Below are 23930 nucleotides of genomic sequence, written 5' to 3' on the forward strand. Positions count from 1 at the left end.
GCTGTTCTGTGAAGGGAGTAGTACACAGCGTTGTACGAGATCTTCAGTTTCTTGGTAATTTCTCGCATGGAATAGCCTTCATTTCTCAGAACAAGAATAGACTGACGAGTTTCAGAAGAAAGGTCTTTGTTTCTGGCCATTTTGAGCCTGTAATCAAACCCACAAATGCTGATGCTCCAGATACTCAACTAGTCTAAAGAAGGACAGTTGTATTACTTATTTAATCAGGACAACAGATGTCAGCTGTGCTAACATCATTACAAAAGGGTTTTCTAATGATCAATTAGCCTTTAAAATGATAAACTTGGATTAGCTAAAACAACGTGCCATAGGAACACAGGAGTGATGGTTGCTGATAATGGGCCTCTGTACTCCTATGTAGATATTCCATTGGAACACAGGAGTGATGGTGGCTGATAATGGGCCTCTGTACTCCTATGTAGATATTCCATTGGAACACAGGAGTGATGGTGGCTGATAATGGGCCTCTGTACTCCTATGTAGATATTCCATTGGAACACAGGAGTGATGGTGGCTGATAATGGGCCTCTGTACTCCTATGTAGATATTCCATTGGAACACAGGAGTGATGGTGGCTGATAATGGGCCTCTGTACGCCTATGTAGATATTCCATTAAAAATCTGCCGTTTCCAGCTACAATAGTCATTTACAACATTAACAATGTCTACACTGTATTTCTGATCAATTTGATGTTATTTTAATGGACCAAAAAATTTGCTTTTCTTTCAAAAACAAGGACATTTCTAAGTGACCCCAAACTTTTGAACAGTAGTATATATATATATATGCATTTGGTTACAAACTAATATATATATATATTAGTTTGTAACCAATGAGCTTTATCTTGACATCTAGCCACTTGGCTAGCAAGTTAACAAACCAAATGCACTGCTGGAGCCCTGGGCTGGACATCATTGATTTCTTATATTATACTTCTAGTTATAAACGGTGGCGTAGCTCTCAGCCTTGTCTCAGCCCTGCCTTGCCGAGGCATTTCATTGGACAATACGACTAATTCAACTTGAAACTGTCGGTGCTCATTGGTCCTTTTCTAGATGAAAATGCCCTGCAGTCACAAGTAGTAGAATCTGTCATGAGATTAATAGTGTTTACTGTCTGCTCAGTTTACAGCTTGTATTGACCTTTCTCTGTCTCGGTCTCCCTCTCTCTCTCTCTCTCTCTCTCTCTCTCTCTCTCTCTCTCTCTCTCCAGCCCAATGATTTCTCCATCTCTCTGAAGGCCCAGGGGAAGAACAAGCATTTCAAGGTTCAGTTGAAGGATGGTTTGTACTGCATTGGCCAGAGGAAGTTCAGTTCTCTGGAGGACTTGGTGGATCACTACAAGAAGGCTCCCATCTTCACCAGCGAACAGGGAGACAAGCTCTACCTGGTTAAGGCCCTGGCTGCCTCTTGATCACACACTCTTAAACACACTCACACACAGAGGGAAACAAACAGTACACACACTCACAGAGACTTCACATCGCTAGGACTACTTATGTGCCAGGAGCCGTGTGCAAGAAGGAAGGGGAGAGAGAAGAAGGAGTGGAGAGAGGAGGGAAAAGAACATTCTGGATTCTGTCAGACCTGTAGGTGGATCATGTGTTTAGGTCTTCTAGGTCATTATGCCATCTACTAAATCTATACTGAACAAAAATATAAACGTAACATGTAAAGTGTTGATGAGCTGCAATAAAAGATCCCCCTAAAAATATTCCGTTCGCACAAAATGCTTATTTCTCTCAATTTTGGTGCACATCCCTGTTAGTGAGCATTTCGTTGCCAAGATAATCTATCCACCTGATGGGGTGGCATATCAAGAAGCATGGCCTTACACAGGTGCACCTTGTGCTGGGGGCAATAGAAGGTCACTCTAAAATGTGCAGTTTTGTCCAACAACACAATGCCACAGATGTCTGAAGTTTTAAGGGAGCGTGGCATGTTGACTGCAGGAATATATGTTGTAAGATCGTTGCTACCAAATCCACCTCCAATGTAGTTTTAGAGTGTAACCACACTAGTAGCCCACATCCGGTGTCTCCTCCCATGGCTGCCGGCCCGTAGCCCACATCTGGTGTCTCCTCCCATGGCTGTGCTCCGGCCCGTAGCCCACATCCGGTATCTCCTCCCTGTGCTCCGGCCCGTAGCCCACATCCGGTGTCTCCTCCCTGTGCTCCGGCCCGTAGCCCACATCCGGTGTCTCCTCCCTGTGCTCCGGCCCGTAGCCCACATCCGGTGTCTCCTCCCATGGCTGTGCTCCGGCCCGTAGCCCACATCCGGTGTCTCCTCCCTGTGCTCCGGCCCGTAGCCCACATCCGGTGTCTCCTCCCTGTGCTCCGGCCCGTAGCCCACATCCGGTGTCTCCTCCCATGGCTGCCGGCCCGTAGCCCACATCTGGTGTCCCCTCCCTGTGCTCCGGCCCGTAGCCCACATCCGGTGTCTCCTCCCTGTGCTCCGGCCCGTAGCCCACATCTGGTGTCTCCTCCCATGGCTGTGCTCCGGCCCGTAGCCCACATCCGGTATCTCCTCCCTGTGCTCCGGCCCGTAGCCCACATCCGGTGTCTCCTCCCTGTGCTCCGGCCCGTAGCCCACATCCGGTGTCTCCTCCCTGTGCTCCGGCCCGTAGCCCACATCCGGTGTCTCCTCCCATGGCTGTGCTCCGGCCCGTAGCCCACATCCGGTGTCTCCTCCCTGTGCTCCGGCCCGTAGCCCACATCCGGTGTCTCCTCCCTGTGCTCCGGCCCGTAGCCCACATCCGGTGTCCCCTCCCATGGCTGTGCTCCGGCCAGTAGCCCACATCCGGTGTCTCCTCCCTGTGCTCCGGCCCGTAGCCCACATCCGGTGTCTCCTCCCTGTGCTCCGGCCCGTAGCCCACATCCGGTGTCTCCTCCCATGGCTGTGCTCCGGCCCGTAGCCCACATCCGGTGTCTCCTCCCTGTGCTCCGGACCGTAGCCCACATCTGGTGTCTCCTCCCTGTGCTCCGGCCCGTAGCCCACATCCGGTGTCCCCTCCCATGGCTGTGCTCCGGCCCGTAGCCCACATCCGGTGTCTCCTCCCATGGCTGTGCTCCGGCCCGTAGCCCACATCCGGTGTCTCCTCCCTGTGCTCCGGCCCGTAGCCCACATCCGGTGTCTCCTCCCATGGCTGTGCTCCGGCCCGTAGCCCACATCCGGTGTCTCCTCCCTGTGCTCCGGCCCGTAGTCCACATCCGGTGTCTCCTCCCTGTGCTCCGGCCCGTAGCCCACATCCGGTGTCTCCTCCCTGTGCTCCGGCCCGTAGCCCACATCCGGTGTCTCCTCCCATGGCTGTGCTCCGGCCCGTAGCCCACATCCGGTGTCTCCTCCCATGGCTGTGCTCCGGCCCGTAGCCCACATCCGGTGTCTCCTCCCTGTGCTCCGGCCCGTAGCCCACATCCGGTGTCTCCTCCCTGTGCTCCGGCCCGTAGCCCACATCCGGTGTCTCCTCCCTGTGCTCCGGCCCGTAGCCCACATCCGGTGTCTCCTCCCTGTGCTCCGGCCCGTAGCCCACATCTGGTGTCTCCTCCCATGGCTGTGCTCCGGCCCGTAGCCCACATCCGGTGTCTCCTCCCTGTGCTCCGGCCCGTAGCCCACACCCGGTCTCTCCTCCCATGGCTGTGCTCCGGCCAAATCATGTGAAATCCATAGATTAGGGCCTCATTCATATTTTTCCAATTGACTTGATTTTCTCATAAACTATAAACTCAGTAAAATCTTTGAAATTGTTGCATGTTGCGTTTTAATATTTTTTCCAGTATACGTTTAGTTGTGAATAATATATATATAGTTTTATTTTTTAAAATGTGATGTTTTTTTATTCAACCCAAACATACCCAATAACGACCAGTCACCAGCGAGCAATGTTTTGTATTGGGGGGGGTGCAGTCGACAGGGGGGCTGCCAAGTGATTAAAAATAAAGACCTAGTTAAATAAGTATACATATTTTGTAGATGTATCAGGGGATGCTGCAGTCCCTTCCTCCTCCCCCTGCAGTCCCTTCCTCCCCCTGCAGTCCCTTCCTCCCCCTGCAGTCCCTTCCTCCCTCTGCAGTCCCTTCCTCCCCCTGCAGTCCCTTCCTCCCTCTGCAGTCCCTTCCTCCCCCTGCAGTCCCTTCCTCCTCCCTCTGCAGTCCCTTCCTCCTCCCTCTGCAGTCCCTTCCTCCCTCTGCAGTCCCTTCCTCCCTCTGCAGTCCCTTCCTCCTCCCCCTGCAGTCCCTTCCTCCTCCCTCTGCAGTCCCTTCCTCCTCCCTCTGCAGTCCCTTCCTCTTCCCCCTGCAGTCCCTTCCTCCTCCCCCTGCAGTCCCTTCCTCCTCCCCCTGCAGTCCCTTCCTCCTCCCCCTGCAGTCCCTTCCTCTTCCCCCTGCAGTCCCTTCCTCCTCCCCCTGCAGTCCCTTCCTCCTCCCTCTGCAGTCCCTTCCTCCTCCCTCTGCAGTCCCTTCCTCCTCCCTCTGCAGTCCCTTCCTCTTCCCCCTGCAGTCCCTTCCTCTTCCCCTGCAGTCCCTTCCTCCTCCCCTGCAGTCCCTTCCTCCTCCCCTGCAGTCCCTTCCTCCTCCCCTGCAGTCCCTTCCTCCTCCCCCTGCAGTCCCTTCCTCTTCCCCCTGCAGTCCCTTCCTCCTCCCCCTGCAGTCCCTTCCTCCTCCCTCTGCAGTCCCTTCCTCCTCCCTCTGCAGTCCCTTCCTCCTCCCTCTGCAGTCCCTTCCTCTTCCCCCTGCAGTCCCTTCCCTTTCCCCTGCAGTCCCTTCCTCCTCCCCCTGCAGTCCCTTCCTCCTCCCCCTGCAGTCCCTTCCTCTTCCCCCTGCAGTCCCTTCCTCCTCCCCCTGCAGTCCCTTCCTCTTCCCCCTGCAGTCCCTTCCTCCTCCCCCTGCAGTCCCTTCCTCCCCCTGCAGTCCCTTCCTCCTCCCCCTGCAGTCCCTTCCTCCCGCGGCTATAAGGCCTTTTGTTGGGGATCCAGAATCTAGCCTAGCTAAACATTTCAAAGCTACACTTTGTATTTTTTGTCTTTTTTTTTTACTCTCTCAACGTTTTACAACATATGTTGTGGACCACAGTCCTTTACTGCTCAACCTGAATAAAACATGTTTAAATGACCAGGCTTTCATTTCATCCTAGGTCATTTCATGTATTTAGGATATTGTACTGTATAAAATGTTACCAATGACTTGAGGTCAGGAGAGATACTGTGTCGGCTCATATAAAATGTTACCAATGACTGAGGTCAGGAGAGATACTGTATCAGCTCATATAAAATGTAACCAATGACTGAGGTCAGGAGAGATACTGTGTCGGCTCATATAAAATGTTACCAATGACTGAGGTCAGGAGAGATACTGTGTCGGCTCATATAAAATGTTACCAATGACTGAGGTCAGGAGAGATACTGTATCAGCTCATATAAAATGTAACCAATGACAGGAGAGATACTGTATCAGCTCATATAAAATGTAACCAATGACTGAGGTCAGGAGAGATACTGTGTCGGCTCATATAAAATGTAACCAATGACTGAGGTCAGGAGAGATACTGTATCAGCTCATATAAAATGTAACCAATGACAGGAGAGATACTGTGTCAGCTCATATAAAATGTAACCAATGACTGAGGTCAGGAGAGATACTGTATCAGCTCATATAAAATGTAACCAATGACTTGAGGTCAGGAGAGATACTGTATCAGCTCATATAAAATGTAACCAATGACAGGAGAGATACTGTATCAGCTCATATAAAATGTAACCAATGACTGAGGTCAGGAGAGATACTGTATCAGCTCATATAAAATGTAACCAATGTCTTGAGGACAGGAGAGATACTGTATCAGCTCATATAAAATGTAACCAATGACTGAGGTCAGGAGAGATACTGTATCAGCTCATATAAAATGTAACCAATGACTGAGGTCAGGAGAGATACTGTATCAGCTCATATAAAATGTAACCAATGACTGAGGTCAGGAGAGATACTGTGTCGGCTCATATAAAATGTAACCAATGACTGAGGTCAGGAGAGATACTGTATCAGCTCATATAAAATGTAACCAATGACTGAGGTCAGGAGAGATACTGTATCAGCTCATATAAAATGTAACCAATGACTGAGGTCAGGAGAGATACTGTGTCAGCTCATATAAAATGTTACCAATGACTGAGGTCAGGAGAGATACTGTATCAGCTCATATAAAATGTTACCAATGACTGAGGTCAGGAGAGATACTGTATCAGCTCATATAAAATGTAACCAATGACAGGAGAGATACTGTGTCAGCTCATATAAAATGTAACCAATGACTGAGGTCAGGAGAGATACTGTATCAGCTCATATAAAATGTAACCAATGACTGAGGTCAGGAGAGATACTGTATCAGCTCATATAAAATGTAACCAATGACTGAGGTCAGGAGAGATACTGTGTCGGCTCATATAAAATGTAACCAATGACTGAGGTCAGGAGAGATACTGTGTCGGCTCATATAAAATGTAACCAATGACAGGAGAGATACTGTGTCGGCTCATATAAAATGTAACCAATGACTGAGGTCAGGAGAGATACTGTGTCGGCTCATATAAAATGTAACCAATGACTGAGGTCAGGAGAGATACTGTGTGGATCTGCTCTCCCATCTGTCTGTAGTTGAGATGACGGGTCAGAAGACAGGTTCTGTTCTGAACCAACAGTATAGAGTCGGTGGATGGTGTTACCTGAATATGTTTTACCACCTAGCAGTGATGTCACTGGATTAAGCACAAGTACATGATGTGGTGTCTCCTCTCCTAGACATCTCCTCCCTAGACATCTCCCCTAGACATCTCCTCTCCTAGACATCTCCTAGACATCTCCTTTCCTAGACATCTCCTCTCCTAGACATCTCCCCTAGACATATCTTAGACATCTCCTCTCCTAGACATCTCCTCTCCTAGACATCTCCTCCCCTAGACATCTCCTCCCCTAGACATCTCCTCTCCTAGACATCTCCTCTCCTAGACATCTCCTCCCCTAGACACCTCCTCTCCTAGACATCTCCTCCCCTAGACATCTCCTCCCCTAGACATCATCTCCTCCCCTAGACATCTCCTCTCCTAGACATCTCCTCTCCTAGACATCTCCTCTCCTAGACATCTCCTCTCCTAGACATCTCCTCCCCTAGACATCTCCTCTCCTAGACATCTCCTCCTAGACATCTCCTCTCCTAGACATCTCCTCCTAGACATCTCCTCTCCTAGACATCTCCTCTCCTAGACATCTCCTCTCCTAGACATCTCCTCCTAGACATCTCCTCCTAGACATCTCCTCTCCTAGACATCTCCTCTCCTAGACATCTCCTCTCCTAGACATCTCCTCTCCTAGACATCTCCTCCCCTAGACATCTCCTCCCCTAGACATCTCCTATCCTAGACATCTCCTCTCCTAGACATCTCCTCTCCTAGACATCTCCTCCCCTAGACATCTCCTCTCCTAGACATCTCCTCTCCTAGACATCTCCTCCCCTAGACACCTCCTCCCCTAGACATCTCCTCTCCTAGACATCTCCTCCTAGACATCTCCCCTAGACATCTCCTCCCCTAGACATCTCCTCTCCTAGACATCTCCTCTCCTAGACATCTCCTCTCCTAGACATCTCCTCCCCTAGACATCTCCTCCCCTAGACATCTCCTCCCCTAGACATCTCCTAGACATCTCCTCTCCTAGACATCTCCTCTCCTAGACATCTCCTCTCCTAGACATCTCCTCCCCTAGACATCTCCTCCCCTAGACATCTCCTCCCCTAGACATCTCCTCTCCTAGACATCTCCTCTCCTAGACATCTCCTCCTAGACATCTCCTCTCCTAGACATCTCCTCCCCTAGACATCTCCTCTCCTAGACATCTCCTCTCCTAGACATCTCCTCTGCTAGACATCTCCTCCCCTAGACACCTCCTCCCCTAGACACCTCCTCTCCTAGACATCTCCTCCCCTAGACATCTCCACCCCTAGACATCTCCTCCCCTAGACATCTCCTCTCCTAGACATCTCCTCTCCTAGACATCTCCTCTCCTAGACATCTCCTCCCCTAGACATCTCCCCTAGACATCTCCTCCCCTAGACATCTCCTCCCCTAGACATCTCCTCCCCTAGACATCTCCTCTCCTAGACATCTCCTCTCCTAGACATCTCCTCTCCTAGACATCTCCTCTCCTAGACATCTCCTCCCCTAGACATCTCCTCTCCTAGACATCTCCTCCTAGACATCTCCTCTCCTAGACATCTCCTCTCCTAGACACATCTCATCTCTCCTAGACATCTCCTCCCTAGACATCTCCTCTCCTAGACATCTCCTCCCTAGACATCTCCTCTCCTAGACATCTCCTCTCCTAGACATCTCCTCTCCTAGACATCTCCTCTCCTAGACATCTCCTCTCCTAGACATCTCCTCCCCTAGACATCTCCTCCTAGACATCTCCTCTCCTAGACATCTCTCCCTCCTAGACATCTCCTCTCCTAGACATCTCCTCCCCTAGACATCTCCTCCCCTAGACATCTCTCTCCTAGACATCTCCTCCCCTAGACATCTCCTCCCCTAGACATCTCCTAGACATCCCTAGACATCTCCTCTCCTAGACATCTCCTCCCTAGACATCTCCCCTAGACATCTCCTCTCCTAGACATCTCCTCTCCTAGACATCTCCTCCTAGACATCTCCTCTCCTAGACATCTCCTCTCCTAGACATCTCCTCCCCTAGACATCTCCTCCCCTAGACATCTCCTCCCCTAGACATCTCCTCTCCTAGACATCTCCTCTCCTAGACATCTCCTCTCCTAGACATCTCCTCTCCTAGACATCTCCTCTCCTAAACATCTCCTCTCCTAGACATCTCCTCCCCTAGACATCTCCTAGACATCTCCTCTCCTAGACATCTCCTCTCCTAGACATCTCCTCTCCTAGACATCTCCTCCCCTAGACATCTCCTCTCCTAGACATCTCCTCTCCTAGACATCTCCTCCCCTAGACATCTCCTCTCCTAGACATCTCCTCTCCTAGACATCTCCTCTCTCCTAGACATCTCCTCTCCTAGACATCTCCTAGACATCTCCTAGACTCCTAGACATCTCCTCTCCTAGACATCTCCTCCCTAGACATCTCCTCTCCTAGACATCTCCTCTCCTAGACATCTCCTCTCCTAGACATCTCCTCCCCTAGACATCTCCTCCCCTAGACATCTCCTCTCCTAGACATCTCCTCCTAGACATCTAGACATCTCTCCTAGACATCTCCTCTCCTAGACATCTCCTCTCCTAGACATCTCCTCTCCTAGACATCTCCTTTCCTAGACATCTCCTCTCCTAGACATCTCCCTAGACATCTCCTCCTAGACATCTCCTCTCCTAGACATCTCCTCTCCTAGACATCTCCTCCCCTAGACATATCCTAGACATCTCCTCTCCTAGACATCTCCTCTCCTAGACATCTCCTCTCCTAGACATCTCCTCCCCTAGACATCTCCTCTCCTAGACATCTCCCTCCTAGACATCTCCTCTCCTAGACATCTCTCTCCTAGACATCTCCTCTCCTAGACATCTCCTCTCCTAGACATCTCTCTCCTAGACATCTCCTCCTAGACATCTCCTCCTAGACATCTCCTCTCCTAGACATCTCCTCTCCTAGACATCTCCTCTCCTAGACATCTCCTCCTAGACATCTCCTCTCCTAGACATCTCCTCTCCTAGACATCTCCTCCCCTAGACATCTCCTCCCCTAGACATCTCCTCTCCTAGACATCTCCTCTCCTAGACATCTCCTAGACATCTCCTCTCCTAGACATCTCCTCTCCTAGACATCTCCTCCCCTAGACATTTCCTCTCCTAGACATCTCCTCTCCTAGACATCTCCTCTCCTAGACATCTCCTCCCCTAGACATCTCCTCCCCTAGACATCTCCTCTCCTAGACATCTCCTCCTAGACATCTCCTCTCCTAGACATCTCCTCTAGACATCTCCTCTCCTAGACATCTCCTCTCCTAGACATCTCCTTTCCTAGACATCTCCTCTCCTAGACATCTCCCCTAGACATCTCCTAGACATCTCCTCTCCTAGACATCTCCTCTCCTAGACATCTCCTCCCCTAGACATATCCTAGACATCTCCTCTCCTAGACATCTCCTCTCCTAGACATCTCCTCCCCTAGACATCTCCTCTCCTAGACATCTCCTCCTAGACATCTCCTCTCCTAGACATCTCCTCCTAGACATCTCCTCTCCTAGACATCTCCTCTCCTAGACATCTTCTCTCCTAGACATCTCCTCCTAGACATCTCCTCCTAGACATCTCCTCTCCTAGACATCTCCTCTCCTAGACATCTCCTCTCCTAGACATCTCCTCCTAGACATCTCCTCTCCTAGACATCTCCTCTCCTAGACATCTCCTCCCCTAGACATCTCCTCCCCTAGACATCTCCTCTCCTAGACATCTCCTCTCCTAGACATCTCCTATCCTAGACATCTCCTCTCCTAGACATCTCCTCTCCTAGACATCTCCTCCCCTAGACATCTCCTCTCCTAGACATCTCCTCTCCTAGACATCTCCTCCCCTAGACACCTCCTCCCCTAGACATCTCCTCTCCTAGACATCTCCTCCTAGACATCTCCTCCCCTAGACATCTCCTCTCCTAGACATCTCCTCTCCTAGACATCTCCTCTCCTAGACATCTCCTCTCCTAGACATCTCCTCCCCTAGACATCTCCTCCCCTAGACATCTCCTCCCCTAGACATCTCCTAGACATCTCCTCCCCTAGACATCTCCTCCCCTAGACATCTCCTAGACATCTCCTCTCCTAGACATCTCCTCTCCTAGACATCTCCTCTCCTAAACATCTCCTCCCCTAGACATCTCCTCCCCTAGACATCTCCTCCCCTAGACATCTCCTCTCCTAGACATCTCCTCTCCTAGACATCTCCTCCTAGACATCTCCTCTCCTAGACATCTCCTCTCCTAGACATCTCCTCTCCTAGACATCTCCTCTCCTAGACATCTCCTCTCCTAGACATCTCCTCCCCTAGACATCTCCTCTCCTAGACATCTCCTCCTAGACATCTCCTCTCCTAGACATCTCCTCCTAGACATCTCCTCTCCTAGACATCTCCTCTCCTAGACATCTCCTCCTAGACATCTCCTCCTAGACATCTCCTCTCCTAGACATCTCCTCTCCTAGACATCTCCTCTCCTAGACATCTCCTCCTAGACATCTCCTCTCCTAGACATCTCCTCTCCTAGACATCTCCTCCCCTAGACATCTCCTCCCCTAGACATCTCCTCTCCTAGACATCTAGACATCTCTCCCCTAGACATCTCCTATCCTAGACATCTCCCTCTCCTAGACATCTCCTCTCCTAGACATCTCCTCTCCTAGACATCTCTCTAGACTCTTCTAGACATCTCATCTCTCCTAGACATCTCCTCCCCTAGACACCTCCTCCCTCCTAGACATCTCCTCTCCTAGACATCTCCTCCTAGACATCTCCTCCCCTAGACATCTCCTCCCCTAGACATCTCCTCTCCTAGACATCTCCTCTCCTAGACATCTCCTCTCCTAGACATCTCCTCCCCTAGACATCTCCTCCCCTAGACATCTCCTCCCCTAGACATCTCCTAGACATCTCCTCTCCTAGACATCTCCTATCCTAGACATCTCCTCTCCTAGACATCTCCTCCTAGACATCTCCTCTCCTAGACATCTCCTCTCCTAGACATCTTCTCTCCTAGACATCTCCTCCTAGACATCTCCTCCTAGACATCTCCTCTCCTAGACATCTCCTCTCCTAGACATCTCCTCTCCTAGACATCTCCTCCTAGACATCTCCTCTCCTAGACATCTCCTCTCCTAGACATCTCCTCCCCTAGACACCTCCTCCCCTAGACATCTCCTCTCCTAGACATCTCCTCCTAGACATCTCCTCCCCTAGACATCTCCTCCCCTAGACATCTCCTCTCCTAGACATCTCCTCTCCTAGACATCTCCTCTCCTAGACATCTCCTCTCCTAGACATCTCCTCCCCTAGACATCTCCTCCCCTAGACATCTCCTAGACCTCCCCTAGACATCTCCTAGACATCTCTCCTAGACATCTCCTCTCCTAGACATCTCCTCCTAGACATCTCTCCCTAGACATCTCCTCCCCTAGACATCTCCTCTCCTAGACATCTCCTCTCCTAGACATCTCCTCTCCTAGACATCTCCTCTCTCTCTCCTCCTAGACATCTCCTCCCCTAGACATCTCCTCTCCTAGACATCTCCTCTCCTAGACATCTCCTCTCCTAGACATCTCCTCCTAGACATCTCCTCTCCTAGACATCTCCTCTCCTAGACATCTCCTCTCCTAGACATCTCCTCTCCTAGACATCTCCTCTCCTAGACATCTCCCTCTCCTAGACATCTCCTCTCCTAGACATCTCTCTCCTAGACATCTCTCTCCTAGACATCTCCTCCCTAGACATCTCCTCTCCTAGACATCTCTCTCCTAGACATCTCCTCCTAGACATCTCCTCTCCTAGACATCTCCTCTCCTAGACATCTCCTCTCCTAGACATCTCCTATCCTAGACATCTCCTCTCCTAGACATCTCCTCCCTAGACATCTCCTCCCCTAGACATCTCCTCTTCTAGACATCTCCTCTCCTAGACATCTCCTCCCCTAGACACCTCCTCCCCTAGACATCTCTAGACTCTCCTAGACATCTCCTCCTAGACATCTCCTCCCCTAGACATCTCCTCTCCTAGACATCTCCTCTCCTAGACATCTCCTCTCCTAGACATCTCCTCTCCTAGACATCTCCTCCCCTAGACATCTCCCTAGACATCTCCCCTAGACATCCTCCTAGACATCTCCCCTAGACATCTCCTCCCTAGACATCTCCTCTCCTAGACATCTCCTCTCCTAGACATCTCCTCTCCTAGACATCTCCTCCCCTAGACATCTCCTCTCCTAGACATCTCCTCTCCTAGACATCTCCTCTCCTAGACATCTCCTCTCCTAGACATCTCCTCTCCTAGACATCTCCTCTCCTAGACATCTCCTCTCCTAGACATCTCCTCCCCTAGACATCTCCTCCCCTAGACATCTCCCCTAGACATCTCCTCCTAGACATCTCCTCTCCTAGACATCTCCTCTCCTAGACATCTCCTCTCCTAGACATCTCCTCTCCTAGACATCTCTCCTCCTAGACATCTCCTCTCCTAGACATCTCCTCCCCTAGACATCTCCTCTCCTCTCCTAGACATCTCCTCTCCTAGACATCTCCTCCTCCTAGACATCTCTAGACATCTCTCCTAGACATCTCCTCTCCTAGACATCTCCTCCTCCTAGACATCTCCTCCCCTAGACATCTCCTCTCCTAGACATCTCCTCTCCTAGACATCTCCTCTCCTAGACATCTCCTCTCCTAGACATCTCCTCTCCTAGACATCTCCCCTCTCCTAGACATCTCCTCCCCTAGACATCTCCTCTCCTAGACATCTCCTCTCCTAGACATCTCCTCTCCTAGACATCTCCTCTCCTAGACATCTCCTCTCCTAGACATCTCCTCTCCTAGACATCTCCTCTCCTAGACATCTCCTCCCTAGACATCTCCTCTCCTAGACATCTCCTCTCCTAGACATCTCCTCTCCTAGACATCTCCTCTCCTAGACATCTCCTCTCCTAGACATCTCCTCCCCTAGACATCTCCTCTCCTAGACATCTCCTCTCCTAGACATCTCCTCTCCTAGACATCTCCTCTCCTAGACATCTAGACATCTCTCCTAGACATCTCTCTCCTAGACATCTCTCCTAGACATCTCCTCTCCTAGACATCTCCTCCCTAGACATCTCCTCTCCTAGACATCCTCCCTAGACATCTCCTAGACATCTCCTCTCCTAGACATCTCCTCTCCTAGACATCTCCTCTCCTAGACATCTCTCCCTAGACATCTCCTCCTAGACATCTCCTCTCCTAGACATCTCCTCCCCTAGACATCTCCTCTCCTAGACATCTCCTCCCTAGACATCTCCTCTCCTAGACATCTCCTCCCTAGACATCTCCTCTCCTAGACATCTCCTCTCCTAGACATCTCCTCCCTAGACATCTCCTCCCTAGACATCTCCTCCCTAGACATCTCCTCTCCTAGACATCTCCTCTCCTAGACATCTCCTCTCCTAGACATCTCCTCTCCTAGACATCTCCTCTCCTAGACATCTCCTCTCCTAGACATCTCCTCTCCTAGACATCTCTCCTAGACATCTCTCCCCTAGACATCTCCTCCTCCTAGACATCTCCTCTCCTAGACATCTAGACCTCTCCCTAGACATCTCCTCTCCTAGACATCTCCTCTCCTAGACATCTCCTCTCCTAGACATCTCCTCCCTAGACATCTCATCCTCCCCTAGACATCTCCTCCCCTAGACATCTCCTCTCCTAGACATCTCCTCTCCCTAGACATCTCCTCTCCTAGACATCTCCTCCCCTAGACATCTCCTCTCCTAGACATCTCCTCCCCTAGACATCTCTCCTAGACATCTCCTCTCCTAGACATCTCCTCTCCTAGACATCTCCCTCTCTCCTAGACATCTCCTCTCCCTAGACATCTCCTCCCTAGACATCTCCTCCCCTAGACATCTCCTAGACCTCCTAGACTCCTCCTAGACATCTCCTCCCCTAGACATCTCCTCTCCTAGACATCTCCTCCCTAGACATCTCCTCTCCTAGACATCTCCTCTCCTAGACTCCTCTCCTAGACATCTCCTCTCCTAGACATCTCCTCCCTAGACATCTCCTCTCCTAGACATCTCCTCTCCCTAGACATCTCCTCCCCTAGACATCTCCTCCCCTAGACATCTCCTAGACATCTCCTCTCCTAGACATCTCCTCCCCTAGACATCTCCTCTCCTAGACACATCTAGACATCTCCTAGACATCTCCTCTCCTAGACATCTCCTCTCCTAGACATCTCCTCCCTAGACATCTCCTCCCTAGACATCTCCTCTCCTAGACATCTCTCCCTAGACATCTCCTCCCTAGACATCTCCTCTCCTAGACATCTCTCTCCTAGACATCTCTCTCCTAGACATCTCCTCTCCTAGACATCTCCTAGACATCTCCTCCCCTAGACATCTCCTCTCCTAGACATCTCTCCCTAGACATCTCTCCTAGACATCTCCTCTCCTAGACATCTCCTCTCCTAGACATCTCCTCTCCTAGACATCTCCTCTCCTAGACATCTCCTCTCCTAGACATCTCCTCCCTAGACATCTCCCTCCCCTAGACATCTCCTCCTCCTAGACATCTCCCTAGACATCTCCTCTCCTAGACATCTCCTCTCCTAGACATCTCATCTCCTAGACATCTCCTCCCTAGACATCTCCTCCTAGACATCTCCCCTAGACATCTCCTCTCCTAGACATCTCCTCTCCTAGACATCTCCTCTCTAGACATCTCCTCCTAGACATCTCCTCTCCTAGACATCTCCTCTCCTAGACATCTCCCTAGACATCTCCTCCTAGACATCTCCTCTCCTAGACATCTCCTCCCTAGACATCTCCTCCCCTAGACATCTCCTCCCCTAGACATCTCCTAGACATCTCCTCCCCTAGACATCTCCTCCCCTAGACATCTCCTCCTAGACATCTCCTCTCCTAGACATCTCTCTCCTAGACATCTCCTCTCCTAGACATCTCCTCCCTAGACATCTCCTCCCCTAGACATCTCCTCCCTAGACATCTCCTCTCCTAGACATCTCCTCTCCTAGACATCTCCTCCTAGACATCTCCTCTCCTAGACATCTCCTCTCCTAGACATCTCCTCTCCTAGACATCTCCTCTCCTAGACATCTCCTCTCCTAGACATCTCCTCCCTAGACATCTCCTCTCCTAGACATCTCCTCTCCTAGACATCTCCTCCCTAGACATCTCCTCCCTAGACATCTCCTCTCCTAGACATCTCCTCCTAGACATCTCCTCCTAGACATCTCCTCTCCTAGACATCTCCTCTCCTAGACATCTCCTCTCCTAGACATCTCCTCTCCTAGACATCTCTAGACATCTCCTAGACATCTCCTCTCTCCTAGACATCTCCTCTCCTAGACATCTCCTCCCCTAGACATCTCCTCCCTAGACATCTCCTCCTAGACATCTCCTCTCCTAGACATCTCCTCTCCTAGACATCTCCTATCCTAGACATCTCCTCTCCTAGACATCTCCTCTCCTAGACATCCTAGACCTCCCCTAGACATCTAGACATCTCCTCCTAGACATCTCCTCTCCTAGACATCTCCTCCCCTAGACATCTCCTCCCTAGACATCTCCTCTCCTAGACATCTCCTCCTAGACATCTCCTCCCTAGACATCTCCTCCCCTAGACATCTCCTCCTCCTAGACATCCTAGACATCTCCTCCTAGACATCTCCTCTCCTAGACACCTCCTCCCCTAGACATCTCCCCTAGACATCTCCTCCCTAGACATCTCCACCCCTCTCTCCCCCTAGACATCTCCTAGACATCTCCTCTCCTAGACATCTCCTCTCCTAGACATCTCCCTCTCCTAGACATCTCCTCCTAGACATCTCCTCTCCTAGACATCTCCTCTCCTAGACATCTCCTCTCCTAGACATCTCCTCTCCTAGACATCTCCTCTCCTAGACATCTCCTCTCCTAGACATCTCCTCCTAGACATCTCCCTCCTAGACATCTCCTCTCCTAGACATCTCCCTCTCCTAGACATCTCCTCTCCTAGACATCTCCTCTCCTAGACATCTCCCTCATCTCTCCTAGACATCTCCTCCCCTAGACATCTCCTCTCCTAGACATCTCCTCTCCTAGACATCTCCTCCTAGACATCTCCTCTCCTAGACATCTCCTCCTAGACATCTCTCTCCTAGACATCTCCTCTCCTAGACATCTCCTCTCCTAGACATCTCCTCTCCTAGACATCTCCTATCCTAGACATCTCCTCCCTAGACATCTCCTCCCCTAGACATCTCCTAGACATCTCCTCCCCTAGACATCTCCTCCCTAGACATCTCCTAGACATCTCCTCCCTAGACATCTCCTCCTAGACATCTCCTCCTAGACATCTCCTCTCCTAGACATCTCCTCCCCTAGACATCTCCTCTCCTAGACATCTCCTCTCCTAGACATCTCCTCTCCTAGACATCTCCTCCTAGACATCTCCTCTCCTAGACATCTCTCCTCCTAGACATCTCCTCTCCTAGACATCTCCTCTCCTAGACATCTCTCCTCTCCTAGACATCTCCCCCCTAGACATCTCCTCTCCTAGACATCTCCTCTCCTAGACATCTCCTAGACCTCCTCTCCTAGACATCTCCTCCTAGACATCTCCTCTCCTAGACATCTCCTCTCCTAGACATCTCCTCTCCTAGACATCTCCTCTCCTAGACATCTCCTCTCCTAGACATCTCCTCTCCTAGACATCTCCTATCCTAGACATCTAGACACCTCCTCTCCTAGACATCTCCTCTCCTAGACATCTCCTCCCCTAGACATCTCCTCCCTAGACATCTCCTCTCCTAGACATCTCCTCTCCTAGACATCTCCTCTCCTAGACATCTCCTCTCCTAGACATCTCCTCTCCTCCCTAGACATCTCCTCCCTAGACATCTCCTCCCCTAGACATCTCCTCCCTAGACATCTCCTCTCCTAGACATCTCTCCTAGACTCTCCTAGACATCTCCTCTCCTAGACATCTCCTCTCCTAGACATCTCCTCCCCTAGACATCTCCTCCCTAGACATCTCCTCTCCTAGACATCTCCTCCCTAGACATCTCCTCCTAGACATCTCCTCTCCTAGACATCTCCTCTCCTAGACATCTCCTCCTAGACATCTCCTCCCCTAGACATCTCCTCCCCTAGACATCTCCTCTCCTAGACATCTCCTCTCCTAGACATCTCCTCCTAGACATCTCCTCTCCTAGACATCTCCTCTCCTAGACATCTCCTCTCCTAGACATCTCCTCTCCTAGACATCTCCTCTCCTAGACATCTCCCTCTCCTAGACATCTCCTCCCCTAGACATCTCCTCTCCTAGACATCTCTCTCCTAGACATCTCCTCTCCTAGACATCTCCTCCCCTAGACATCTCCTCCCCTAGACATCTCCTCTCCTAGACATCTCCTCTCCTAGACATCTCCTCTCCTAGACATCTCTCCCTAGACATCTCCTCCTAGACATCTCCTCTCCTAGACATCTCCTCCCCTAGACATCTCCTCTCCTAGACATCTCCTCTCCTAGACATCTCCTAGACATCTCCTCTCCTAGACATCTCCTCTCCTAGACATCTCCTCTCCTAGACATCTCAGACTCTCCCCTAGACATCTCCTAGACATCTCTCTCCTAGACATCTCCTCTCCTAGACATCTCCTCTCCTAGACATCTCCTCCCTAGACATCTCCTCCCTAGACATCTCCTCTCCTAGACATCTCCTCTCCTAGACATCTCCTCTCCTAGACATCTCCTCCTAGACATCTCCTCTCCTAGACATCTCCCTCCTAGACATCTCCTCCCTAGACATCTCCTCTCCTAGACATCTCCTCTCCTAGACATCTCCTCTCCTAGACATCTCCTCTCCTAGACATCTCCTCTCCTAGACATCTCCTCTCCTAGACATCTCCTCTCCTAGACATCTCCTCCCCTAGACATCTCCTCTCCTAGACATCTCCTCCTAGACATCTCCTCTCCTAGACATCTCCTCTCCTAGACATCTCCTCCCCTAGACATCTCCTCCCCTAGACATCTCCCCTAGACATCTCCTCCTAGACATCTCCTCTCCTAGACATCTCCTCTCCTAGACATCTCCTCTCCTAGACATCTCCTCTCCTAGACATCTCTCCTCCTAGACATCTCCTCTCCTAGACATCTCCTCATCTCCCCTAGACATCTCCTAGACATCTCCTCTCCTAGACATCTCTAGACATCTCCCTCCTAGACATCTCCTCTCCTAGACATCTCCTCTCCTAGACATCTCCCTCCCCTAGACATCTCTCTCCTAGACATCTCATCTCCCCTAGACATCTCCTCCCTAGACATCTCCTCCCTAGACATCTCCTCTCCTAGACATCTCCTCTCCTAGACATCTCCTCTCCTAGACATCTCCTCTCCTAGACATCCTAGACATCTCTCCTAGACATCTCCTCTCCTAGACATCTCCTCTCCTAGACATCTCCTTCCTAGACATCTCTAGACTCTCCTAGACATCTCCTCTCCTAGACATCTCCTCCTCCTAGACATCTCCTCCCCTAGACATCTCCTAGACATCTCCTCCCCTAGACATCTCCTCCCTAGACATCTCCTCCTAGACATCTCTCCCCTAGACATCTCCTCTCCTAGACATCTCCTCTCCTAGACATCTCCTCTCCTAGACATCTCCTCTCCTAGACATCTCCTCTCCTAGACATCTCCTCTCCTAGACATCTCCCTCCTAGACATCTCCTCCTAGACATCTCTCTCCTAGACATCTCCTCTCCTAGACATCTCCTCTCCTAGACATCTCCTCTCCTAGACATCTAGACATCTCTCCTAGACATCTCCTCTCCTAGACATCTCCTCCTAGACATCTCCTCTCCTAGACATCTCCTCCTCCCTAGACATCTCCTCCTAGACATCTCCTCTCCTAGACATCTAGACATCTCCCTAGACATCTCCTCTCCTAGACATCTCCTCCCCTAGACATCCTAGACATCTCCTCCTAGACATCTCCTCTCCTAGACATCTCCTCTCCTAGACATCTCCTCCCCTAGACATCTCCTCTCCTAGACATCTCCTCTCCTAGACATCTCCTCTCCTAGACATCTCCTCTCCTAGACATCTCCTCTCCTAGACATCTCCTCTCCTAGACATCTCCTCCCTAGACATCTCCTCTCCTAGACATCTCCTCTCCTAGACATCTCCTCCCCTAGACATCTCCTCTCCTAGACATCTCCTCTCCTAGACATCTCCCCTAGACATCTCCTCTCCTAGACATCTCCTCTCCTAGACATCTCCTCTCCTAGACATCTCCTCCTAGACATCTCCTCTCCTAGACATCTCCTCTCCTAGACATCTCCTCTCCTAGACATCTCCTCCCCTAGACATCTCCTCCCCTAGACATCTCCTCTCCTAGACATCTCCTCTCCTAGACATCTCCTCTCCTAGACATCTCTCTCCTAGACATCTCTCCCTAGACATCCTCTCCCTCTTCCTAGACATCTCCTCTCCTAGACATCTCCTCCTAGACATCTCCTCTCCTAGACATCTCCTCTCCTAGACATCTCCTCCTAGACATCTCCTCCTAGACATCTCCTCCCTAGACATCTCCCCTAGACTCTCCTAGACATCTCCTCCTAGACATCTCCTCTCCTAGACATCTCCTCTCCTAGACATCTCCTCCTAGACATCTCTCCTCCTAGACATCTCCTCCCTAGACATCTCCTCCTAGACATCTCCTCTCCTAGACATCTCCTCTCCTAGACATCTCCTCTCCTAGACATCTCCTCTCCTAGACATCTCCTCTCCTAGACATCTCCTCCTAGACATCTCTCCTAGACATCTCCTCCCCTAGACATCTCCTCTCCTAGACATCTCCTCCCTAGACATCTCCTCTCCTAGACATCCTCCTAGACTCCCCTAGACATCTCCTCTCCTAGACATCTCCCTCTCCTAGACATCTCCTCCCTAGACATCTCCTCTCCTAGACATCTCTCTCCTAGACATCTCCTCCTAGACATCTCCTCTCCTAGACATCTCCTAGACATCCCCTAGACATCTCCTCTCCTAGACATCTCCTCTCCTAGACATCTCCTCTCCTAGACATCTCCTCTCCTAGACATCTCCTCTCCTAGACATCTCCTCCTAGACATCTCTCCTAGACATCTCCTCCTAGACATCTCCTCTCCTAGACATCTCCTCTCCTAGACATCTCTCCTAGACATCTCCTAGACATCTCCCTCCTAGACATCTCCTCTCCTAGACATCTCCTCCTAGACATCTCCTAGACATCTCTCTCCTAGACATCTCCTCTCCTAGACATCTCCTCCCCTAGACATCTCCTCTCCTAGACATCTCCTCTCCTAGACATCTCCTCCCCTAGACATCTCCTCTCCTAGACATCTCCTCTCCTAGACATCTCCTCCTAGACATCTCCTCCCCTAGACATCTCCTCCCCTAGACATCTCCTAGACTCTCCTAGACATCTCCTCTCCTAGACATCTCCTCTCCTAGACATCTCCTCCCCTAGACATCTCCTCCCCTAGACATCTCCTCTCCTAGACATCTCCTCTCCTAGACATCTCCTAGACATCTCCTCTCCTAGACATCTCCTCTCCTAGACATCTCCTCCCCTAGACATCTCCCTCCTAGACATCTCCTCCCCTAGACATCTCCTCTCCTAGACATCTCCTCTCCTAGACATCTCCTCTCCTAGACATCTCCTCTCCTAGACATCTCCTCCCCTAGACATCTCCTCTCCTAGACATCTCTCCAGACATCTCTCTCCTAGACATCTCCCTCCTAGACATCTCCTCCTAGACATCTCCTCCCCTAGACATCTCCTCCCTAGACATCTCCCTCCCTAGACATCTCCTCTCCTAGACATCTCCTCTCCTAGACATCTCCTCTCCTAGACATCTCTCTCCTAGACATCTCCTCCCCTAGACATCTCCTAGACATCTCCTCTTCTAGACATCTCTCCTAGACATCTCCTCCCCTAGACATCTCCTCCCCTAGACATCTCCTCTCCTAGACATCTCCTTCCTAGACATCTCCTCTCCTAGACATCTCCTCTCCTAGACATCTCCTCTCCTAGACATCTCCTCTCCAGACATCTCCTCTCCTAGACATCTCCCCAGACACCCCTCCCCTAGACATCTCCTCCCCTAGACATCTCCTCCCCTAGACATCTCCCTAGACATCTCCCTCTCCTAGACATCTCCTCTCCTAGACATCTCCTCTCCTAGACATCTCCTCCCCTAGACATCTCCTCCCCTAGACATCTCCCCCTAGACATCTCCTCTCCTAGACATCTCTCCTCCTCCTAGACATCTCCTCTCAGACTCTCCTAGACATCTCCTCTCCTAGACATTCTCCATCTCCTCTCCTAGACATCTCTCTCTCCTAGACATCTCCTCTCCTAGACATCTCCTCTCCTAGACATCTCCTCTCCTAGACACCTCCTAGACTCCTCCTAGACACCTCCTCTCCTAGACATCTCTCCCTCCCTAGACATCTCCTCTCCTAGACATCTCCTCTCCTAGACATCTCCTCTCCTAGACATCTCCTCTCCTAGACATCTCCTCTCCTAGACATCTCCTCCCCTAGACATCTCCTCCCCTAGACATCTCCTCTCCTAGACATCTCCTCTCCTAGACATCTCCTCTCCTAGACATCTCCCTCTCCTAGACATCTCCTCTCCTAGACATCTCTCCTAGACATCTCCTCTCCTAGACATCTCCTCCTAGACATCTCCCTAGACATCTCCCCTAGACATTTCCTCTCCTAGACATCTCCTCTCCTAGACATCTCCTCTCCTAGACATCTCCTCTCCTAGACATCTCCTCTCCTAGACATCTCCCTCCTAGACATCTCCTCTAGACATCTCTCCTAGACATCTCCCTCTCCTAGACATTCCTCTCCTAGACATCTCCTCCCCTAGACATCTCCTCTCCTAGACATCTCTCTCCTAGACATCTCCTCCTAGACATCTCTCTCCTAGACATCTCCTCTCCTAGACATCTCTCTCCCAGACATCTCCTCCTAGACATCTCCTCTCCTAGACATCTCCTCTCCTAGACATCTCCTCTCCTAGACATCTCCTCTCCTAGACATCTCCCTCTCCTAGACATCTCCTCTCCTAGACATCTCCTCCTCCTAGACATCTCCTCTCCTAGACATCTCCTCCCTAGACATCTCCTCTCCTAGACATCTCCTCCCCTAGACATCTCCTCTCCTAGACATCTCCTCCCTAGACATCTCCTCCTAGACATCTCCTCTCCTAGACATCTCTCTCCTAGACTCCTCCTAGACATCTCCTCCCCTAGACATCTCCTCTCCTAGACATCTCTCCTCCTAGACATCTCCTCCCTAGACATCTCCTCCCCTAGACATCCTAGACATCTCTCCTCCTAGACATCTCCTCTCCTAGACATCTCCCCAGACATCTCCTCTCCCCAGATCTCCTCCTCTCCTAGACATCTCCTTCCTAGACATCTCCTCTCCTAGACATCTCCTCTCCTAGACATCTCCTCTCCTAGACATCTCCTCTCCTAGACATCTCCTCCCCTAGACATCTCCTCCCCTAGACATCTCCTCTCCTAGACATCTCCTCCCCTAGACATCTCCTCTCCTAGACATCTCCTCTCCTAGACATCTCCTCTCCTAGACATCTCCTCTCCTAGACATCTCCTCTCCTAGACATCTCTCTCCTAGACATCTCCTCTCCTAGACATCTCCTCTCCTAGACATCTCTCTCCTAGACATCTCCTCTCCTAGACATCTCTCTCCTAGACATCTCCTCTCCTAGACATCTCCTCTCCTAGACATCTCCTCCCCTAGACATCTCCTCCCCTAGACATCTCCTAGACATCTCCTAGACATCTCCTCTCCTAGACATCTCCTCCATCCTCCTAGACATCTCCTCTCCTAGACATCTCCTCTCCTAGACATCTCCTCCCTAGACATCTCCTCTCCTAGACATCTCTCTCCTAGACATCTCTCTCCTAGACATCTCCTCCCTAGACATCTCCTCCCTAGACATCTCCTCTCCTAGACATCTCCTCTCCTAGACATCTCCTCTCCTAGACATCTCCTCTCCTAGACATCTCCTCTCCTAGACATCTCCTCCCCTAGACATCTCCTCCCTAGACATCTCCTCTCCTAGACATCTCCCTAGACTCCCCTAGACATCTCC

The 23930-nt window shown here is 50.9% G+C and overlaps 2 protein-coding genes across 4 annotated transcripts in view; both read left to right on the forward strand.

Annotated features, from left to right (window-relative positions):
* Window positions 1-1735, forward strand: part of LOC115128002 (SH2/SH3 adapter protein Nck1-like) — a 109285-nt gene extending 107550 nt beyond the window's left edge. For all 3 annotated transcript variants that reach the window (XM_065019218.1, XM_065019219.1, XM_065019220.1), the window contains one exon: window positions 1235-1735. In XM_065019218.1, the coding sequence (XP_064875290.1) occupies window positions 1235-1435 (201 nt within the window). In that variant the 3' untranslated portion in view covers window positions 1436-1735. The remainder of the gene's footprint in view (window positions 1-1234) is intronic.
* A 773-nt stretch (window positions 1736-2508) lies between these two features.
* On the forward strand, window positions 2509-3678 carry LOC135572150 (calphotin-like). The gene is made up of 4 exons (XM_065019182.1): window positions 2509-2643; window positions 2770-2970; window positions 3058-3219; window positions 3346-3678. Exons 1-4 carry the CDS (start codon window positions 2509-2511, stop codon window positions 3676-3678), a joined length of 831 nt encoding a protein of 276 aa, XP_064875254.1.
* The last annotated feature ends 20252 nt before the right edge of the window (window positions 3679-23930 follow it).

Source organism: Oncorhynchus nerka, linkage group LG6 (genome assembly GCF_034236695.1).
Source record: "Oncorhynchus nerka isolate Pitt River linkage group LG6, Oner_Uvic_2.0, whole genome shotgun sequence".
Taxonomy (NCBI): domain Eukaryota; kingdom Metazoa; phylum Chordata; class Actinopteri; order Salmoniformes; family Salmonidae; genus Oncorhynchus; species Oncorhynchus nerka.

Excerpts from the sequence above, each read along its gene's own strand:
- LOC135572150 (XM_065019182.1), top strand. The coding sequence starts at position 2,509 with ATGGCTGTGCTCCGGCCCGTAGCCCACATCCGGTATCTCCTCCCTGTG. Across the intron at positions 2,644-2,769 it reads TCCTCCCTGTGCTCCGGCCC|CCCACATCCGGTGTCCCCTC; the intron begins GTAGCCCACATC and ends TCCGGCCCGTAG. Across the intron at positions 3,220-3,345 it reads TCCTCCCTGTGCTCCGGCCC|CCCACATCCGGTGTCTCCTC; the intron begins GTAGTCCACATC and ends TCCGGCCCGTAG.